Source organism: Microtus pennsylvanicus, chromosome 7, assembly GCF_037038515.1.
Source record: "Microtus pennsylvanicus isolate mMicPen1 chromosome 7, mMicPen1.hap1, whole genome shotgun sequence".
Lineage (NCBI taxonomy): Eukaryota > Metazoa > Chordata > Mammalia > Rodentia > Cricetidae > Microtus > Microtus pennsylvanicus.
In genome coordinates this window covers 62,759,841-62,781,519 of record NC_134585.1, presented here as the reverse complement: position 1 = coordinate 62,781,519, position 21,679 = coordinate 62,759,841, and the positions used below count along the sequence as shown (strand labels likewise).

At 40.3% G+C, this 21,679-nt stretch overlaps 1 protein-coding gene and 1 pseudogene across 1 annotated transcript in view; both read right to left on the bottom strand.

The window, feature by feature from the left end:
- Window positions 1–21,679, bottom strand: part of Kat2b (lysine acetyltransferase 2B) — a 123,042-nt gene that overhangs the window by 41,441 nt on the left and 59,922 nt on the right. Inside the window, exons 6-8 of the mRNA XM_075980981.1 lie at window positions 13,961–14,152; window positions 7,929–8,035; window positions 4,646–4,768 (exon numbers count right to left, since the gene is read on the bottom strand). Coding sequence (XP_075837096.1) covers window positions 4,646–4,768; window positions 7,929–8,035; window positions 13,961–14,152 — 422 coding nt within the window. The remainder of the gene's footprint in view (window positions 1–4,645; window positions 4,769–7,928; window positions 8,036–13,960; window positions 14,153–21,679) is intronic.
- On the bottom strand, window positions 21,475–21,575 carry LOC142855165 (U6 spliceosomal RNA; annotated as a pseudogene).

The following is a 21,679-nucleotide window of genomic DNA, read 5'->3' as shown; positions in this document are numbered from 1 at the left end:
TACAAACGGAGAAAACCAGCCATTCGGGCTGTACAAGAACAAGCAATTTATGTCCCTTCAGAGATACCAACAGCCTTGTCTCTAAAATGGTTGGCGGAGAAACCAATATGGAAAAAGCAATGGCCTTTAGCTGAGGAAAACTTACAGGCTTTAGAACAGCTGGTACAAGAACAATTAGATGCTGGACATATAGAAGAATCTACCAGCCCTTGGAATTCTCCTGTATTTGTGGTTAAGAAAAAATCAGGTAAATGGAGAATGGTGACAGATCTCAGGGCCATCAACAAGGTTATTCAACCTATGGGCCCTCTGCAATCTGGAATTCCTTTGCCCTCTTTATTACCAAAAGGATGGCCTCTCATAGTTATTGATTTAAGGGTTGTTTTTTCACTATACCTTTGCAAAAAGAAGATAGAGAAAAATTTGCCTTAACAGTGCCTACTTATAACGATTCTCAACCTTCGAGGAGGTACCACTGGGCTGTCCTCCCCCAGGGCATGTTAAATAGCCCCTCCCTGTGCCAATATTTTGTGAACCAACTATTGCAAATAATACACAAGAAATTTCCCAAATCTATAGTATACCATTACATGGACGACATTTTGTTATCCGATTCAAACATGAACCTTGAACAGACTGAAGAAATAAAGATACTTTTACCTAAATGGGGGTTGCAAATCGCTCCTGAAAAGATTCAGAAGGGAGATTCTGTTAATTATTTAGGTTATAAAATAGGTTTGCAAAAAATCAAGACACAAAAGGCACAAATTCGGAGAGATCGCCTATGGACTCTTAATGACTTTCAAAGACTGTTAGGAGACATTTCCAGTCTACGACCAGCTATTGGAATAACACCTGATCTAATAATTCATTTGAACAAAACCTTGGATGGTGATAAAGATTTAAACAGTCCCAAAGAATTAACAGCTGAAGCAGAAAAGGAACTGACAATGATTGAGGAAAAATTACAACAGGCACGTATGGACAGGGTGAATCCAGAGCTCGATTGTATTCTTGTCATACTACCATCAAAAATTTCTCCTACAGGAATTTTAATGCAGAGAGATGATATTATTTTGGAATGGATCTTTTTACCACATAAACCAAGTAAGAAACTGAAAACTTATGTGGAAAAAGTCTCTGAGTTAATTATAAAAGGCAAGCTGAGACTTCGTCAACTAGCAGGCATAGACCCAGCAGAAATTATAGTGCCTTTCACTGCTGATGAACTAAAGAAATTATGGGAAGATAATGAACCATGGCAAAAAGCTTGTGCTAATTTTTTGGGAGACATTAATAACAACTATCCAAAAAGCAAGAGGCTTAACTTCATAAAGAGAACTTCTTGGATTCTTCCTCGAATCATCTGAGATGCTCCAATAACTGAAGCCCGTACATTCTATACTGATGCCAATAAATCAGGGAAGGCAGGTTACAAATCAGAAGACTTGGATTCCTTATAATTCTGTCCAGAAGGCATGAATTATATGTCATTATTATGGTGCTAAGGGATTTTAAAGAACCTATTAATATAGTTACAGATTCACAATACGCAGAAAGAGTTATTTTACATATTGAAACTGCTGAATTTATACCTGATGATACAGAACTAACCTCATTGTTTCTCCAGGTTCAAGATTTGATCAGGAACAGGCTTTGCCCTATGTACATAACACACACCCGATCCCATACGGGTCTACCAGGTCCTCTAGCACAAGGTAATGCAGAAATTGATCAATTATTGATTGGTAGTGTGCTACAAGCCTCTGAATTTCATAAAAAACATCATGTTAATAGCAAAGGTTTGAAGAAAGAGTTTTCAATTACATGGCAACAAGCTAAGGAGATTGTAAAGAAATGCCCTACTTGCTCTTTCTATAACCAAACGCCACTGCCTGCAGGGGCTAATCCAAAGGGCACCCAAAGGAATGAAACCTGGCAGATGGATGTGTTCCACTTTGCAGAATTTGGAAAATTAAAATATGTTCATCACACCATTGACACTTATTCAGGCTTTCAGTGGGCAACTGCTTTAAGTTCAGAAAAATATATATATTGTTACAATCTGTCTGCATTCATTTACGCCGTTACATATACCACATGTGCACCACACACTCATACGTATACCACATGTGCACCACACACTCACATGTATACCATTTGTATTCCATACACTCACATGTACACCACACACACATACACAGGAAAAATAATAAAAATTTAAATAAATAATTTTAAAATGGTTAATTTCTTATTATAAAATGGGCCCATTTTAACACTCAAATGTTGTAAACTTTGGGGGGATTGGAATATTTTATCATAAAAATGATAGTTCACAAGGAGAGCAAGAGCACTGGCTGGGAAAATATGCAAAGGCACAGACAGCTGTGGATGGCCAAAAATATGAGCCTATTGACCTTGACTAAAGGTCAGAGAGTTGGGACTTAACTCTATTTCTTCAAGGTTATTGTGTTTCTACCTTAAACACAGATCCCACTAAGATTCAGACCAGAGAATTCTGCTCTCTCAAGGTTTTTGTCAACAGGTGTGGCTAATAGCCAGACCTTGTATTTCCAGTATAGAAAAGTAGATATGTTTCTACCTCAAAGAAAAGTCTATGGATCCAACTAAGGTTCCAGTTCCTTAAAGAAGATATCATTGGATTCCACCCAGGGAGTGGTTTGCCTACAGAAGATTTTGGTCTAAGGTGTGAGTGTGACTGGTTTTGTTCTAGCAACAGAATGTTTAACTGTGACTGTAGCCTGCAATCTTTAACTGGTCTGTTCATTTTTTCATTTCCTTGTATCATGTTAATGCAATTTTTTATCTTACTCCTAACTTTTGGGACCAGGGGTATTTTAAGCAATTGGAAATTAAATGAATTCCCTTCCGATACTATCCTATCTTTTCTGTTGTATTATTTTTCATGCATCTCCGTATTCTTTACTAATTTTTCTAAATCCCCATGCACCTACCCTGGCAAGTGATATTTTTGTTGAGGCTGGTCCCCAACAGAGAGCTTTCTCCAGTGTTCCTCCTGGGAATGTGAAACATAGAAGGTTTTTCTTTTTCTTTGTTTGTTTAAGGCATGTAAACACATCTCATGTAACCCCATCTGCAGGCTGACTTACTATGTAACCTAAATTAATCCTGAAATCCTAGACCTCCTTTTCAGCCTCGAAATGCCTGGATTATAGCAATCCTACCCTGCTTGTCATCACCTTTTCTCCTTTCCATTCCCACACTTGGTTTTTCTAGCTTTTTTCTTTTACTATTTTACTTTTACTTTCTTTCACTATAATAACCTACACTTATTTTTTATAACTGTGTGTGTGTGTGTGTGTGTGTGTGTGTGTGTGTGTGTGTGTGTGTGTGTGCGTAGTGTTTTTGTTGAGGCTAGATCCCAGGGCTTCATATGTGTCAGACTGGCACTCTACCATTGAGCTGCATCCCCAGTGCAGTAACTAAATGAAAAATAGGAATAGTAACTTGAAGTCAGCCACAGTGCTACACGCCTTTAAACTCAACTCTGCAAAGGCAGGCATAGCTCTGTGAGTTTGAGGCCAGCCTGGTCTACAAAGCAATTTCTAAGACAGCAGAGATACACAGAACTACCTGTTTTAAAAAAGGAGGGGTAGCTTTTCAACGTCCAAATATAATTTGTTCCTTCAGTATGCAGTCTAGTAAGCACACTTCCACACCGTATGCTCACTAACTTTAAAAAGCAGGGTACTATAAAGCACATAGTCTATAGAAAAGGTACCATAGTGTATGTACAATCCACTACATGGCCTTGGTTCCAATTCCACCAAATCTATGAAAGTTGGTTCTGGAGATTAGGATTGTCTTCAGATATTTGACTAGCAATCATAACCCATGATTTGCATGTGAACATTGAAGGAACTGACAATGGCATTTCTTCATTTCTCCCCCACTGTGACTCCATGTGTATCTATCTGATTTCTTTTGATGCCAGAATGAATCATCCATCTCAAGACAGAAAACAGTTTTTTTTTTAAAAGTGCACTCACTATAAGGGCTGTGGGCTGAGCAGCAACAAGGAGTGCTGCCTAAAGACAGCACCGTGTACCTCAAACAAACCTGAGGTGATGCCACTGCCAGAAGAACATGCTGTGTGTAATGCAATGTCCCCAGAGAAGGAAGAGATACACATGGAGGAAAGTTGTTTCCCATTAAGTGCTTTAGCCAAGCCAAACCCAAAATGAGACCTCAGAGTTCTGAGGCTAGCTGAATGAAATTCGATGACTGCCAAAGGACATACCACATGGGTGCTGTAATGACAAGTTGGTTGTTTAAGTTTAATGAAACAGAGATTCTCTGTGTAGCACTGGACATGTAGACCAGGCTGACCTCCAACTCTGAGAGATCCACCTGCTTCTGACACTTGAGTGCTGGGTTGAAAAGTGTGTGCTATCATCACCCAGTACAAGTTTTTATAGCAACAGTTCTGCACTGTGGGTTTGTTAATGACACAGTAGTACATCCCCAAAGTCTAAAGCAAAGTGGCATCCAGCCATTAAAGTCATAAGAACATAACTGTGAGTGGGCCTGAATGTAGTTCAGGACTCTGCTGATGACTGAGTTCCCAGTGTGAGCTACACAATCTACTCCCTCCATAGCTTACCTGGGTTTGCTTCAAGCCCAGAAGGACCTCTGCAACCAGGACTTGTTCTATCTCCATTGATCTGCTCATGGGAAGAGGCATTTGTACAGAAAGATGCTGTCCCAGTAACAGGAGGACTGATCACTGCCCCAAGAGAAGAAAGAACAGATGTTAGATGATTCTTCTCTTAGAAAAGAAGCCAAGTACACATGAGATGATGAGGCCATCCTATGACTGCCCAGCACCATAAAGCCATGCTAAAGTAAAGCCACAGAGCATCAAGATACTAGAGAGTCGGGGATTAGAAATCACCGAACAGATTTAGAATGTATCCAAGCCCACACTGATAAAGTAGTGAGTAAAGAATGTCCAGCTCTTTTCATACAGATGGACACCAGGAAGTAAAGAAGGATGGATGTTTGCTCTTTCTTAAAAAAAAATCTAATCAGTCATTCGGTAAATAAATCACTATGGTAGTCATTGTGATAAAACTAATTAAAGGAAGATTGAGTATGGAGGCTAAACTTTGTGGGGAGAACGGTGGGGTATTGACAGAGCCTAAAGTTGTTCGCGTGAGAATGTTCCTAAAAGTGAAGAAAGCCAGGGGACTCCAAGTTAACAAGCAAGCCCTGTGCCAACAGAAGTGCACAAGCCTTATCCCCAGCCTCCAGCAGTGATTGAAACTAGGAGTATGCTATTTTACTGAGAAAGGAGGCAAAATTATAGGCAGCCTATCCACTACAAAACACTGCATCCAGATTCACTTATTGGCTTTAACAAGAACACTGTTTCCATAGAAGAAAATGTGATTTGCTCTGAGAGGAGTTCATAAGTGGGAATATTTGTAACTGTGTATTGATTTTTGAGAAAATACATAATACAGTATGTGTGGTAGTTTGAATGAGAAAAGTTCCCCATGGGCTCCTTTATATCTCATCCAAGGCTGGCGGTGCAGTTTGGAGAGGGTATTTAATACTTAGGTGTGGGTTTGCTGAAGAAAGTACTTCACTGAAGGCAGGCTTTGGAAGCTTGCAGTCTCACCCCACTCCCTTCCTGCCTTCTCTGCTTCCTATAAAAATGAAACATGATTGGTCAGCTTTCTGTTCCTGCCACCAGCTTCCATTCCATCCCAGGAATGATGGACTCTTGCCCTCTGAAACCATAAGCCAAAATAAACTCTTCCCTCTATAAGTTGGTTTTGGTCAAGGTGTTATATCATAACAACAGAAAAATGGATACAGCAGGGATATAATGAAGGGTGTGTGTGTCTGTCTGTCTGTCTGTCTGTCTGTCTCTCTCTCTCTCTCTCTCTGTGTGTGTATGTGTGTGTGTGTGTGTGTGTGTGTGTGTGTGTGAAGGCAGAGAGCACACACACATGAAAAGTGAATTGGAGGGAAGCAATTCTTATTTATTGTAAGTGTGTCAAATCCTAAGGCTAGAATGCCTTGTAGTATTGAGCTGGTAACTGCTCTATACACCAGAGGTTTATTTCCAAATAAACTGTGGTTTATTTGGTGGTTTCCATTATACATTGTGGTATGCCGCTTTCCTGGGTATGCCACTGATTTGTAGCTAAAGAAGTGAGAGGGGGTAGGTAGTGAATATTTTCAGTAACTCTATAGCACAGGTACCCAAAGAGTTCATTCAATCAGGTTTCCTGGGAGTAGTGGTTCATTCTGCAGATGTTCCCAGTAGCCAAGTCAGGCAATAGAATAAGCAAGCCTAGTGACAATAAGCCACCAACCCCTGACACTTCTAGCTGTAGGCAACTGAATCACAACAAAAATGGGGTACAGCAGCAACTGCAGTCCCAGATACTTGGCAGAAACTTGCTTGAGCCCAAGAGTTTAAGGCTAGTCTGAGAAACAAGAAAAGATTATGCCTTCCTCTATACCTATAAAATGTGCTCAAGAGTAAAGCTGCAGACAGGCTTCTGGATCTCAAAATATAGAGAAGCAATGTAAACACAGGCTGGAGAGATTCAGGAGACACTGGAGTAGCTGACATACTGGAGTAGCTGATATACTGGAGCAGCCTACAGAACCCCAGCACCATCATGATGACAGCCGTTTATCACTGTAGCATATAGACATGGCAATGGAGGTGAGCACATACCACTTTCCCAACAAAGAACACGTTGTAATTACAGCAAGAGAAAATGGCTCCCTTCTGACTGGCTTCATGTTCCACCAGAGTGTATGATCTAGCTTAAGGGTACAACCTTAGCTACAGAGAAAACCTCTGCCTTGTCTACCTAGTGATATGGCAGTAACCTGACCAGAAGGGGAGGAATTTAATCTGACAGAGGTAAAAGGGGTTTTCATACAAAGATATTTTCCAGAGATCTTTCACCAAAAAACTAAGTAGGAATACTTACCCCAACTGTATATGTCTGGCAAAATTCCTAGTATATTATAAAGAGGAACTTGGCACTGATAAAGACAATAGCAAGAACAACCTGGTCACACTGAGAAGTACTTTACATACTGAAACCAGGATAACCTTCTTCTGCCCACCATCCCACCATTCTTCATAAAACAGATATCACAGCTGAAAAAAACAGACTGAAGCTTGATTTCTGGGCATAGCTTACTACTGACTGCTCTTGTGGTTACAATGTAAAATAGCCCCAATAGGCTCATGGAGTTGAACAACTGGTCTCTAGTTAAGACTGGTGTTTTGGGAAGTGATAGAATCATTACGAAGTGGACCTTTGATGGAGGAAGTACCCTCACTGGAACAAGGCTTTGATATTTTATAGCCCGACCCCTGTTTTTCTCTCTCTTGCCTTTCTGTGTGATGATGAAATGTGATCAGCCAGCTTCCTGTGTCTGCCACCATGCCTTCCCCTACCTGTTGCACGTTTCCTGGTCACGATAGACTTATTCCTCTGGAATTACAAGCCAAAATAAACCCTTTATCTCCTAGATTGCTTTTTGTCAGAGCATTTTATTACATCAACAAAAAGAAAATGAATACTAATAGAATAAGTATCTTCAAAAGGCCAGCATTTCATGACAGAGCTGAACTTCCTGGAATTTGATCCTCCACTAACTGGACTACGCAAACCAAGATTTCCTGTCCTTAATGTGGCCGTACCTGCTTGGTTTGTGTTTGTGCTTGTGCTGCTCATCAACAAATACACAGCACCATAATGTGAGTTAGGGTAATGCATACACAAGACTTATTGGCTCTAAGCATCCATTTCCTTATGAGAAACTCGAATAAATACAAAGGGAATAACAGCTAACACTGTGACTTGATCTTCCTGGTTGCTCTCCGATTTATGTAAAAGGAAAGGTACCTGTTTGGATTCCTAGTGGGCTGGTTCTGGAAGAGGCTGACAGAAAATCCTGATCCCAGATAGGAGAGTTTTGACTATACACTTCTTCTTCCAACATGGACAGAAACCTAGGCACACACACACACAAAAAAAAAATCAAAACAAAACAAACAAACAAAAAACAACAACAAAAAACAAGAGTGACCTTCTAAAAATGATAAGTATTTGTTGGGCCAAAATTATCTCAGGACCTGTACTTTGAGGCCTGTAGGACAGAGAAAAGCCTGGCTTGAGTTTGAGGGATAGTCTCAAAGCTGCTGAGGATGAGACAGTAAAATCTAGGTAGACGCCCCTCTAGTCAGAGGGAGGGCTTAGCTGTCTCTTATTGGCTGGAGGAACCCCCACATCACACGATGTCACGTAACCTATATAAGCTGACGCTCACAGTAGTAAACTGAGTTCCTGCTTTGACTTGACCCCTATCGTGCCTGATTGTCCTGTGTTGTGGGGTTGCAGAATGGAAGATAGCCTACTCACCTTTCCCTTGGGGAATGAGGCTAAGGAGGGCTGGCAAGTATTCCCCAAGGCTCAGAGACCATCTTAGAAGAGGGAACAAGAAGGAGGTAAGGGCTAGACGTCAGAAAGACTGAGGACTGAGGCAATACAGCAAGACACTGTCTTCTGGACATGACAATATAACTGCACTCTGGCTAGATCAAGGCAGTCAGGATTTCAGGTTGGAGAGAGGTCAGGGCTCTCACAGTCTCCACCCCAGCTGAAAGGTCATTTGACAGTTGATGGCTTCTGGGAAAGGGAAAGTCAGTTTTAAGGCCGTGTCTCCTGGTAAATCAACCAAGCTCCAGTAGATAGTCCCACAATGAAAAGTATAAGGGGTGTTGGGCCGTGGTGGCACACGCCTTTAATCCCTGCAGAGGCAGGCAGATCTCTACAAGAGCTAGCTCCAGGACAGGCTTCAAAGTTACAGAGAAACCCTGTATCAAAAAAACAAACAAACAAAAAACCCCAGAAAAGTATAAGGGCAGGACAAATGGACTCCGTGGGTCATTTAAAGACAAAAGAAGACATAAAGGGTAGTAGAGAGGTAGGGGTGGATCTGGGAGGAGTTGGTGGGGATGGATGTGATCAAAATACATGAAATTCTCAAAGAAATAATGACAACATTTAATTAAAAGATATAGGTAGGAAAAATGGCTGGGTGGTTCATTCTGAGCACCTACATGGTGGCTCACAAACATCTATAATGTCAGTTTCAGAAGATCTGATGCCCTCTTCCAACTTCCATGGATACCATGCATGCACAAGGTACACCAAAAGAAACTCAGGCAAAACATCCACACACACAAAAAAAATAAAACAAAATAAAATAAAAACATTTTAAATAGATAAAAATAAACCTTTGTTACCAGAATCAAAAAGCCTCAGTCACTTGTAGCAACCACCCTAGGACAGGGTTTCTACTTCAACCATAATGTGTATTGGAATTAAGACTCAAGTGATGATTTCAGATGGCCATTTCTGTCTATTGAAATAGAGGAAAGTGTTTCTACAAACCTCTCCTTTCACTCCTGCCTCACTTGGTAGGACACTGGCTACAGAGTACTAATACACTGACCAGATGCATCCTCGGTGAGCCTCCCAGAAGATGCCACCAATGCTGTTGTGTCCTGACTAGGTACCTACCTGCACTGCTTCTGTAGCTTCTGGAACTTCATTCTGAATAACGGATCACGCTGTGAGTTACATATCTCCTTAGCGCATCTGAACACATCTCTTACTACTTGACAGTGTTGTGAGGTATTGATGTGCTTAGTTACTATAAATAGAATCCACTGCACCCATGGAAACATGTAAGGTGCACCCTTGACTACCAAACGGCAGGGTGTGAGTTGAGACCGATGGTGAGTACTAACTCACTCCTCAACCCACTATAAATATATCTCAAGTTTTGGAGGTCAAAAGCAAGATACCCCAATGTTACCACATTACTTTTTTCCATACACACAAAAGAAAAAAGGAGGGAAAGGGGGGAAAGGCTAGGGATATGGCTAACATGTATGAAGAAGCCTTAAATTCAGTCTCAGAACTGCAAAATTAATAAGAGCTGGGTACAAGCCTTTCATCACAACACTTGGGAGGCAGAGGCAGGTGGATCTATGTAAGTTCAAGGCAGCCTGGTCTACATAGAAAGTTCCAGACCAGCAAGAAATCAAGGCTAGATAGTTAGACTCTGTTTCAAGAAATAAATAATATGGAGGAAAGGGAAAACTGGGAGGTTTGGAGGGAGGGGAAGCTGGGGTCAGGATGTAATACATGAGAGATAAAGAAATTTAAATAAATAAATAAATAAATAAAGGCAAGTAATGAAAGAAAAAGCAACATATAAAGATAGGAAGAAGGGTATGAAATTTAGGAACAAACCAGAGAAATAGGTTCTATAGGGGAAATAGGTACTAGATCTCCATCTGGCATATATGGCCAAGTTCAAATGCACCTGGGTTAATAGCCAAAACTATATGTATAAACCGCCTCCAATGTTGTCATGTGCTATGAAAAGAGATTTGAAAGACGTGAGTGGTATTTTTATCATTAGTAACAGAAGAAGGAAAAAGAGCAGCATTGATTTCTCAGTTCAGCACACAGACATGCCAGAACTGTGAGCTGAGCGAACAACACACTATAATTAGCAAATGTCTACAAAGGGCAAAAATAATTTTACTGTTATTATACAAACTAATAAAACTGCCACTATACAAAGTAATTAAATTTCTCCATTAGCACTACAATAGGTATGGGACTCAGGTTCCCTCTATGTGCCTTGACAGAGACAGACAGCTACCCTCTGAAGGCAGAACGCTCCTTAAGTGGCAAATTAGAAACATTAAGTGTGAGATGGCTTTAAAATGGAGGAAAGGAGCTTTCAAAGCCTGAGACATGACCTCTGTGATGCTGCATAATCAGAACCACACACTTTCTAGCTGGGGTAGCATGCAACTTAGATGTTCGTCTGGAATCCTATACATTTCATGGCTGGAATTTTGCTTCCTGCTGAGCATGCCTTCATCTCATCTTAGAAAAAGTTGATACTGTAAATGTTGAGTACTTGGTTCAAGCCCTTGACCACTAGCCACAGCATTTCCTTCGTCAGCCTTTGGATTAGGATCCAGCAGTCAAGGAGAGTTCTGTAATCTTAATCAGAAAAAGATTTCTATTGTTGTTGTTGTTGTATGTGTGCATGTGTGTGTGTGCACTTGAGCATATAAGCACATGTAATGTTGGGGATAAAAACCCCGGGAGACAAAAACTCTGTCATTGAGGGACACCCCCAGTCCTTGAACCTTTCTGCTTAGTGCATTTTTTTCTCCCTTACTTTTATTTTTCAAATCAGCTTACAAAGTAACAGGTTCCCACATACAGTTTTGACACATTTCAATTTAGTTGATCCCTACCTCCCAACTCAGTACCTAACTTATTCTTAAATTTTAGAAAAGTATGTTTAGAGCCAGATTTGGTGATAAACACCTGTAATCCCACCACTACGAAGGCTGGCTTATGTAGAGAAAAACTCTGAGTTCACAGCTAGCCTAGACTACAGACTGAGATCTTCTCTCAAAACAAGAACTGTTGGGCTAGAAAGATGGTTCGGAGGTTAAGAGCATTCATTGCCTGCTCTTCCAAAGGTCCTGAGTTCAATTCCCAGCAACCACATGGTGGCTCACAACCATCTTTAATGGGGTCTAGTGCCCTCTTCTGGTCTGCAGGCATACACACAGACAAAATATTGTATACATAATAAATAAATAAATATTTAAAACAAACAAACAAAAAACCCAAGAACTGTTAACATCTTTCCTAAAACACAAATTGGGTAACTCAATAACAATATCTTGATAATAAAAATTCAGTTTTTCTGTGGCTAAACATAAGGTTCAGCAGTTAAGAAAATATATTGATCTTGTAAAGAAGAGTCAAATTCTATTCCCTGAACCCACATCAAGTACTCACAACTGCCTACAATTCCAGCTCTAGCCAAACCAAGCACTTCTGGTCTTCTCAGCTATTCGTGCTTACATACACAGACCACATACAGATGTGTGTACACATAATTAAAAAATCAAAGAAATCCAAATATTAGTTTCCCACAAGCAAAATTTCAATAATCTTTGATCAAAGAATACAAAACTGCCTCTCCTAGTGTGTTCCAAATGGAGAGTTTTCAGTTCAAGAGGAAGGAAATATGTTACTCCTGGTAGGACAGGGAAGAAAGAAATGCCTCGTCACTCCTGGTAGCTCTCGAATCTTTACTTTTTTTCCACTGTGCACCAACCTCGGCAGAATTTTTTTTAAAAAAATTTTCCATCCACCCCCTGAAACCCAACCGTATTGTGTATTGGTCATTCATGTAGTGTGGTCCTTGCTCAACAAGCCATGAGCTGTAGCCACACTTAGTTCCTCTCCAGTAGGCATCCTCTTTCCTAGAATAGACTCAGGGTTCTAACCTGAGGATGGATCTCACTGGCAGACTACATACCCAATGTGTGAGGCCTGAGGTTTGAGGAAAGAAAATTCTTATGGCCTCAAGGTCCAGAATCCAGAAAGTAGCACTCAAATTTCCTTTTTTTTTTTTTTTTTTTGTATTGTTTTTCGAGACAGGGTTTCTCTGTGGCTTTAGAGCCTGTCCTGGAAAAAGCTCTTGTAGACCAGGCTGGCCTCAAACTCACAGAGATCCACCTGCCTCTGCCTCCCAAGTGTTGGGATTAAAGGCATGCACCACCACTGCCCAGCCCAAATTTCCTTTTCTATACCATATCAGCAAAGCAAGATCCAAGAGTCACAGAGAGTGTGCATTCTCGAAGCAACAGTTCAGAGGAGGAAGCTTCCTCCCCAGCTCTGGCAGCTTGCTTTACATAGGGTGAACTTCACCAGGGCTCAGAGAGGATTACCTAGGTTCTTCTGCACCCCCAGAATGGACAGAAACAGCACCTACATGCTCTCTCTCATCCATCTTTAACACTGAGGTAGCTGAAATACATAGAGCCATATAAAGGCTGTGACTGCACAAGACTGGCCCTCTCTCCAGTCAGTCACAAAAAACTATTGGTACTGACAGATGCTGGGGGTGAGGAGACATTGGCTTCAGCTGTGTCCACTGGTGAACCCACAGAATACAACGGATAGTTCCAACCCCATGGTCACACAGACACTCTGAGTAGAACATAGAAGGACAAAGAATGTGTGAATATGGAAAATAAACTAGTATAGAAGAGGGGTGTGCAATAAAAGAGAGTAGAGGTCAGAGCAATAAAAATGCATCATATACATATAAGAAATTGTCAAAGAAATTTAATTAACTTAACAAGTGCTAGTCAGATGTTAGGGGTGTTCTGAAAGAAAATGGATCCCAAAGCGAGTGACACTATTAGGGGGCTTGGCTTTGTTGGAGTAGGTGTCACTTTGTTGGAAGAAGTATAGGGGGACAGGTTTTGAGGTTTCCTATGTTCGAGCTACACTCACTGTGGTACACAGTTGCTTCTACCTGAGGGTAAAGATGAGAACTCTCAGCTCCTTCTCCAGCACCATATCTACCTGCATACTGCCATGCTTCTTACCACAATGATAATAGACTAAACCTCTGAAACTGTAAGCCAGCCCCAATTAAACACTTTCCTTTATGAGTTTCTATGGTCATAGTGTCTCATCACAGCACTAGAAACCCTAACTAAGACAGAAGTGGTGGTATATACCTTTAACCCCAGCATTCAGGAGGGCAGGCAGATATCTGTGAGTTTAATGCCAGCCTGGTCCATATAGTGAGTTTAAAGACAGCTAGGGTCTCAAAAACTATGAACAAATAAAAACAAAGTAAGTACAGGCTTGCTGTATGGAAAGCTGAGAAATCTGGGAACGGAAAGTCCTTCTTCCTCTCCAGACACTTTCCCTGATGTGCATGATTTTAGTGATTTAAGTAGACTTTGGCATGTTCTCCACAACCTCAGAGCAGGATAAAGCAAAAGCCCACAAGTAGACCCCCTTACTTTGGGAAATGTGTGAGGATTAATGTGCGTTTCTCAAGAGGCAGCTTGTCTTTTTCCTGTCTGGCTTGCTCCAGGAGTTGTCGTCTCATGATGGTAAAGACTGAGCGAAGCAATGTTCTCCCAAACACCTTTGTGGTTTCATACCGAGGTAGGCTGTCACAGAACTGTGGTACATTACAGTAGCACAACCACCTGTAAGAAGAGGAGACAAGTGGCATCAGTGGGCTACCAAGTCACAGTCTTCCAAAACACCCAGTCACAGAGAGCTGCTAGGCAATGAAGCTTAGTTGAATAGGCCTATGATGACAGCCAACAAGATCACTACCAGGTAGTGAGCCTGGGATGAGACCAGCTGGCCCATATATATATCCCCTGTGATTCCATGTGGGCATCCTCCTTTCATCATGCAGGGAACCTTAAATCCAATACTGCTTTACTGGTGTGGGACAATGATCTGTATTCTGTCAATCATATTTTAAATAAACACTGATTGGCCAGTAGCCAGGCAGGAAGTATAGGCGGGATAAGCAGACAGGAAGTAGAGGCAGGTCAAAGAGAACAGGAGAATTCTGGGAAGAAGGAAGCCCATTCCTCTACAGTTGTGACCCGGCCACAGAAGAAGCAAGATGTGACTGCCTCACTGAAAAAGGTACTGAGCCATTTGGTTAACACAGACAAGAATAATGGGCTAAAATAAGTTATAACAACCAGTTTATGATTAATGTAGACCTCTGCGTGATTTCTTTGGGACTTAACGATTGCAGGAACCGGGCAGGACAGAAACCTCAGTCAACACTTTACCACTTGACTACCTACATGGAAATAGTACACTGTTCAGTGCCCCCTTTTTGCCTATAAAACAGGGACAAATAACAGCTAATTACTGGATTTTCTATGGAGTGATTTTCTAAGGTACAGATTGTAATCTGTGTTTATATTGAGATTATAGTCCATGAGTTACAGCCTATAAACCTAGTACTCTAGATGCTAAAGTAGATGAGTATTAAAGATTGAGCTCCAGAATTCCTGCAGGCCAGCAGGGATGCTTCTGCGGGCCAGGACAGAGACTCTGTACCTAACTCACTGAACAACAAGGGAAGTGTGGCTGCCTGAGTCACTGAAGTCCAAATGCACTATATCTGGATGTGTTGTGTGGTATATTCCTTCACTGTCCATGTGAAGTCAGAGTAGGCATCTGAAAAATGCACATAATATCACATCTACATGGCCAAAATGACCTTGCCTAATTATAGAGTTGGAAATGACTCTTTTCTATAAACCATTTGATAGATGTAAGATATTTTAATCGTATAAAGTACTTAATTTTTTAAAAAAATTTAAAAAGGAAGTATGTATATAAAATATGGATTGGGATGTAGCTCAGAGGCAGAATGCTTTCTTTTTTAAAGTTTTTTATTTTTATTTGCATTGGTGTTTTGCCTGTGTATATGTCTGTGAAGGTGTCAGGTGCCCTGAAACTGGAGCTACAGACAGTTGTAAGCTGCAATGTGGGTGCTAAGAATTGAACCCAGATCTTCTGGAAGAACTGTCAGTGCTCTTAACCACTGAGCCATCTCTCCAGCCCTTCGAATGGTTTCTTAACATGAGCAAGTTCCTAGGTTTCATCTCCAGGACTGACAAGAAAAAAAACTATATAAATGAGAAAGAAATAAGAAAAGCAACAGAGAAATTCCCTTTTGTAAGATTGCTCAAGGGGGAAGCCATTTGCTGGTAAGCCTAACAACCAAAGTTCCATCCCTGATACCCAGAATCAATTCCTACAAGTTTTTCTTTTGACCTACACACACACACACACACACGAGCACATGTGCATATACACACACTACATAAATAAAATGCACTAAAATAAATAAATACCTATGCAAGTAAGCATGATAGTACATGCCCTCATGATCCCAGAACTCAAGTGGCTGAGGTGAATGTCACTGAAGTTTGAAGCCAATTTGGGATAGCTACATATTAACACTCTTTCCTTTCAAATACACACACACACACACACACACACACACACACACACACACACACACATACACTTCTTTCTTATGATACAGGGTGAGTGAATGAAAAAAATTGAATGAATTGCCTAGGCAACACTCTCTTACCACTGAAGCTGTGGGGAGAAGATAAAGAGCTCTAAGACTGTTGAAAACCCAGTCGGGTGCAGGAAGTAATAAGCTTTGACCATCTGTCGCCTAGGTACACCCTCTAGGGTCAGAGTCAAAACTGCTTTCAGTACTGTAGGATGAGCAAGGAACCAGGTTTGCAGTGAGAACCAGAAACAGCAAAAACCACAAATCATGAGAGTCCCAGAGGGCAGCTCTCAACTAGGGAAATCCTATGGGAATGAGCCATTTTGCAAACCTTCCTCTTCCAAGTTAGTGCTGCTTTCCAAAAATCAAAGCCCATCCTCCCTCAGCGAGGATACCAAAGGTAAGGAAGGTGAAGTGAGGACAGAAATGAGCGCATACCACTGTGCACACCTGTGGCCTCGTTTTTTTCACATCATTTTGTGCCTAACACTCCCCCCCACACACACACACACATATAATTTCCTGTTTCTGGAAGGCTAAGGCAGGAGGGTGGCAGGTTCAACATCAGTCTGAGCTACACAGGGAAGTGGGAATGGAGGGAGGGATGGACGGATGTGGGGACCCACAGTTGTGAGCTTGTTCCTCCTTGACTGGAGGTCAAAAGTTTGAGCTTATTTTTGCTCTCTCAATGTTGTTGACAACAGGTGTGACTACTAATGAGAGATTCTGACCTAGGGTGTGGTTAATTAGTATTTTGGGTATAGAGGTGGATCAGCTCCATCTAGATCAGAGAATTCAAGTCTATTCCTTATATCATGCTAATAAAGTCTTTTGCCTCCCCTTCCCCTTTTGGAGTGAAATACATGAGCATGTGGAAAATAAATGAGGCAAATTCAGTATTCACTGAATGCTCCTCCCGATGCTGTTCTGTGTTTCTGTCTCTTATTTCTCTCATATCTCTGTTCCTTTTGCTTAATAATTCTAATCCTCACACTCCTACCCTGTACGATTTTTGTTGAAGCTAGTCTTCGAAAGATGGAAAAAGAGAAGATGGATGGAAGAGAAGGAAGAGGATTTTTGCTTGCTCCCTGTCCCACCTCCATGTTTTGAGACAGTTGTAGTTGCTGGTTATAGTCTAGCCTGGTCTTGAACTCACAGCAATCCTGCTACATAAGTCGCTCATTAGGAAGAAGCAGGTTAGCGTTACTGCATCTGCTTTGATTCACAATCTTTTCTTCTTTTCAGTTTTATTTTATGTGCATGGCTATTTTGCCTGCATGTAGGTATCTACATTATGTGTGTGCTGGCTGCCTGAGAAAGCCAGAAGAGGGTGTAAGATCACTTGGACTGGAGTTATAGGTGGTTATGAACCACCTAAGATGAGTGCTGGAAAATAAACACAGGTCCTCTACAAAAGCAGTGTGTGCTCTTAACCACTGAACAATCTCCCTAGATTCACAATCTTAAAACCTTATATATGCTACTTCTGTTTCTTTTCAACCTTCTCTCTTAATATTTCATGTGCAAATATTATTTTGAATTTTACTTATTATTGAAAGTGACCTTGTTACAAAAAAGCATTACTTACTCTGTAATTCCAAAATTCATCTGTTTTGAAGTCAATATTATTGGGCGTTAATTGTGCTCATTTAATGGCAAGTGTGGTGGTTTGACTAAAAATGGCCTCCATAGATTCCTATGTTTGAATACTTGGCCCATAGTGAGTGGCACTGTCAGACAGACTTTGAGGCATAGTGTGGCTTAGTCTCTTTCCTGATGCCTATGGATCAAGAACTCTCTCATAGAATTCTCAGCTCCTCCAGTACCACGTCAGTCTGCACACTGCCATGTTTCCCATCATAATGATGAACTAAACCTCTGAACTGTAAGGCAGCACCAATTAAATGTTTTGCTTTATAAGAGTTACAGTGGTCACAGTGTCTCTTCACAGCAATAAAACCATAAATAAAACAGGAAAAGTATCTGGAAATGAGAAGAAGCCAGCTCAATAATTAATTAAGAAAATATAAACACAGGAGCTACCTGGTCACAAACTTTTGTAATCAGAAGTCCCACTCCATGCAACTTTGACTATCCTGACACTATTTAAGATTTAAGATTAAAAGACAAGAAAACAGTGCTGGAGTTGTAACATAGTAGGGACAGTGCTTGCCTTGCATGCATGCCCAGGATTCAGTCCTCAACACTGCATAAACCAGGCTTGATAGTGCACTTCATAACCCTAGCACTATTTTAATCGCATTATCTGGTAATTTTCCATATTGATCATATCGATAGATGGCAATACTTTTTTGTTTTGGTTGATTTTATTTGTTTGTTTGTTTATTGAGACATAGTTTCTCTGTGTCCTGCCTGTTCTGGAACTCACATTATAGACTAAACTAGCCTCGAATTCACAGAGATCCACCTGCCTCTGCTACTGAAATTCTGAAATTAAAGATGTGTTCCACCAAGCCTGGCTTAGATGGCTATACTTCTGATAAAGAGTAAAACTTATTTAAATATTCTATCTCTTATCTCAACCCCTCTGTGAATCAGAGTCTCCTGCAGGCTGTCCTTGAACTCAGAAGCCTCCTGCTCCAGGCTCCTGAGTGCTGGGGTTAAAAGAATGCACCATCTGGGGTTCATGTCTGAAAGTGAGGGGTGCTGACTTGGGTCTACAGCACATTAAAGGCAGCTGATATTCTAAAAAGGTGGGATTTCTGCTACAAAGATTTATAATTATAAAAGTTTATACTTATATAATAAAAGCTTTTATTGTTTGTTTTTGAAATAGGGTTTCTCTTTGTGGTCCTGATTGGCCTGGAACTACTTATATAGAATAGAATGACTTCAAACTCAAAGACCCACTTACCTCTACCTCTCAAGTATTGGGATTAAAGGGGCATGCCACCACAACTGGCTAAATTATAATTAAAAACTTGCAGTACTTTTCCTTTTATTCAAAATAGTAACAAGCAATACTGTTAAATCTGCTTTATTGAGTTTGAATTTTGTGGTAGGTTCTCCTGTAGCTCAATCTGACTTTGAACTCCTGACCTTCCTGGCTTTAAATCCTGAGTACTAAGATTATAGGTGTGCATTACCTCAGGCTGGTTTTTTTTTTAAAATTTTTTTATTGAATAAAGCTTTACAGTTTAGCTCTGGGACAAGTACCTTCATCTCTAAGCCCAATATTAACAGCAGAAAATCCTATTTTGCCTCATTTTCATGTTAATGGTATGTCCATAAGTATGGGTTTCTTTACTTTAATTCCCCCAACTTTGCTGGGTTCTTCTCCTTGCTTCCTACCTTAATCAAAGGGCATGATAGAATAAGCAGGGCGGTAAGTGCATCTACCTTCTTCTGCTGTTTCTATCAGATGCCATAATAGCCTCAAAGGTCTCATTCAAACACTCACTGTAAACAGATTTTTTTATTGGACCACCAGCCTACCAAAAAAATGACACTGAGACTTACTATTAATTATGAAAGCTCAACCTAAACCTTAGATTTGTCCCACTAGCATTTACATTGTGCCTCTTCCATCTTGTACCTCCTGTTCCCTCTCTTTGTCCTCTGACTTCTCTCCTGCACCTAGATTCATCTCCTCTCCTTCTCCGGTGTCTGGAAGTCCCACCTAACCTCTTCCCGCATAGCTATTGGCCATTCAGCTTTTTATTAAACCAATCAGAAAGTGCCTTGGCAAAGACACATCTTCACAGTGTACAAAAAGTTTATTTCACAACATTTCTCCCTTTTGTCTAAACAAAAAGGAAAGGTTTTTAACTCTAATATAATAAAACTATAAACAATAAAAACAATTATCAAGTAAGACTTACATTCAGAATGTCCAGTTCATCTGCATATGGAAAATTCAGAGAAAAGTCTATCTTATCTTGGTGAGTCCAAAGTTTTGTACCTTGAAAAATTCACTTTTTATCCTAATTTGCATTAACATCTGAAAAACTACTGTATTTTTTTAGACCTCAAAACATTTTCTTAGAAAAACAATTTAAGCATTTATGTCTCTCAAATTTATATACTTTACACATCTTTTGTAAGTTTCCTTATTGAATTTGATTTGGTAAAAAACAAAACTGTAACTATAACAACTATCTCATCTTCACCTATCAGAGACCCAAGAAGGATGTAATATTACTTCAATAAACAAGAAGTGCAAAGCAAGCAACTTTGAAAATGGTAGAAATTATAGAAATAGTTGGCTTCCTGGACAGTCACCCAAGTTTCATCTGCAATGGTGGGGCATCCAACTTCTGCTTACAGGCACAGAATATCTGTCAGACTTTTCTGTGAAGCAGGAATTTTGAAAGACTGTCGCACCTTGTCTTGGCAAAGTTCATCAGTCTTATTCCTTTATGTCCTGCCTCTCCAGTTTGTACAGTATGCTGTCAGCAGTCAAGGCAAGGACGATTTCTTGCCTAAATGACTACCTCTGTCACAATGGAAAAAAACCCTCCATATATCAGTTCGTTGATACACATCATCCTTCTATGAAGTAGACTGGTGCTGCTAGGACCAGACATGTCTCACTATCATGAAAAGCCTTAGATTTTTTAAAGCATCTTAAATGTCATATTCTGTATGTCTCTGAAATGTTTGAAGACCATCTACCTACAAGTATAACAGTTTAACCATGAAAAAATACCTACAAGTTTGACTGTCATAGATAACTGTTAACTTTTCTTTATTATCCTTACAAGCTTTCAAGGACTAGAACTTTACATTTTTAAATTAGTTGCATGGGTACAATACCTTAACAAGAATAGAAAAATACAGGGCTGGAGAGATGGCTCAGTGGTTAAGACCATTGCCTGCTCTTCCAAAGGTCCTGAGTTCAATTCCCAGCAACCACATGGTGGCTCACAACCATCTGTAATAAGGTCTGGTGCCCTCTTCTGGCCTTCGGCATACACACAGATAGACTATTGTATACATAATAAATAATAAATAAATATTTTTTAAAAAAGAATAGAAAAATACATATATTGTAAAAATTAACCTTAAATTTGTATCAATATACAGAAATATCTTAAACAAGAGTAGAAACATATACAGTATAACAAAAATAACCCTAAATTTGTATCAATTTACAAAAACCCATAATGTAAAATATTTGAGACTAGTAGTTGTTTTTTATTTTAGTTTGAAAGTAGATTCAATAACCTCCCCTTTTATCCTGTCATTTCCATATATCCCCCTTTTTCTTATCAGAATGAGATCCCTGAATCTAATTTCCTTTGTTTAGTATCCTAGCACCTCCCTGACCCTAATCAATAAAAACTTGTGACCACTTCTCCCTCCCAAACAATGACCAATATCCATCAAATGACCAAAAACCACCCACCCCACAGCTTGGGAATATGAGCATCATGTTATTTAAATTACTCACTGCTGTCTAGGAGCAATAGCATCTTTAGGAGACCATGGGAAAACTGAGATAAAAACACGGACTGCTTCATGAATTTGTGTGTCCTTGCGCAGCAGCCATGTTCATCTCTCTGGGTCATTCCAGTTGAAGTATTTGTGCTGCCGAAGAACTCTTGCTCAATTGTTCATTACTCTTGTCTATTTTCAGCTACACAACTCCACATTAGCAGACTGTGTTTTAGACAGGGGGGTTAAAAAAATTTCCCTGAATCTGTTT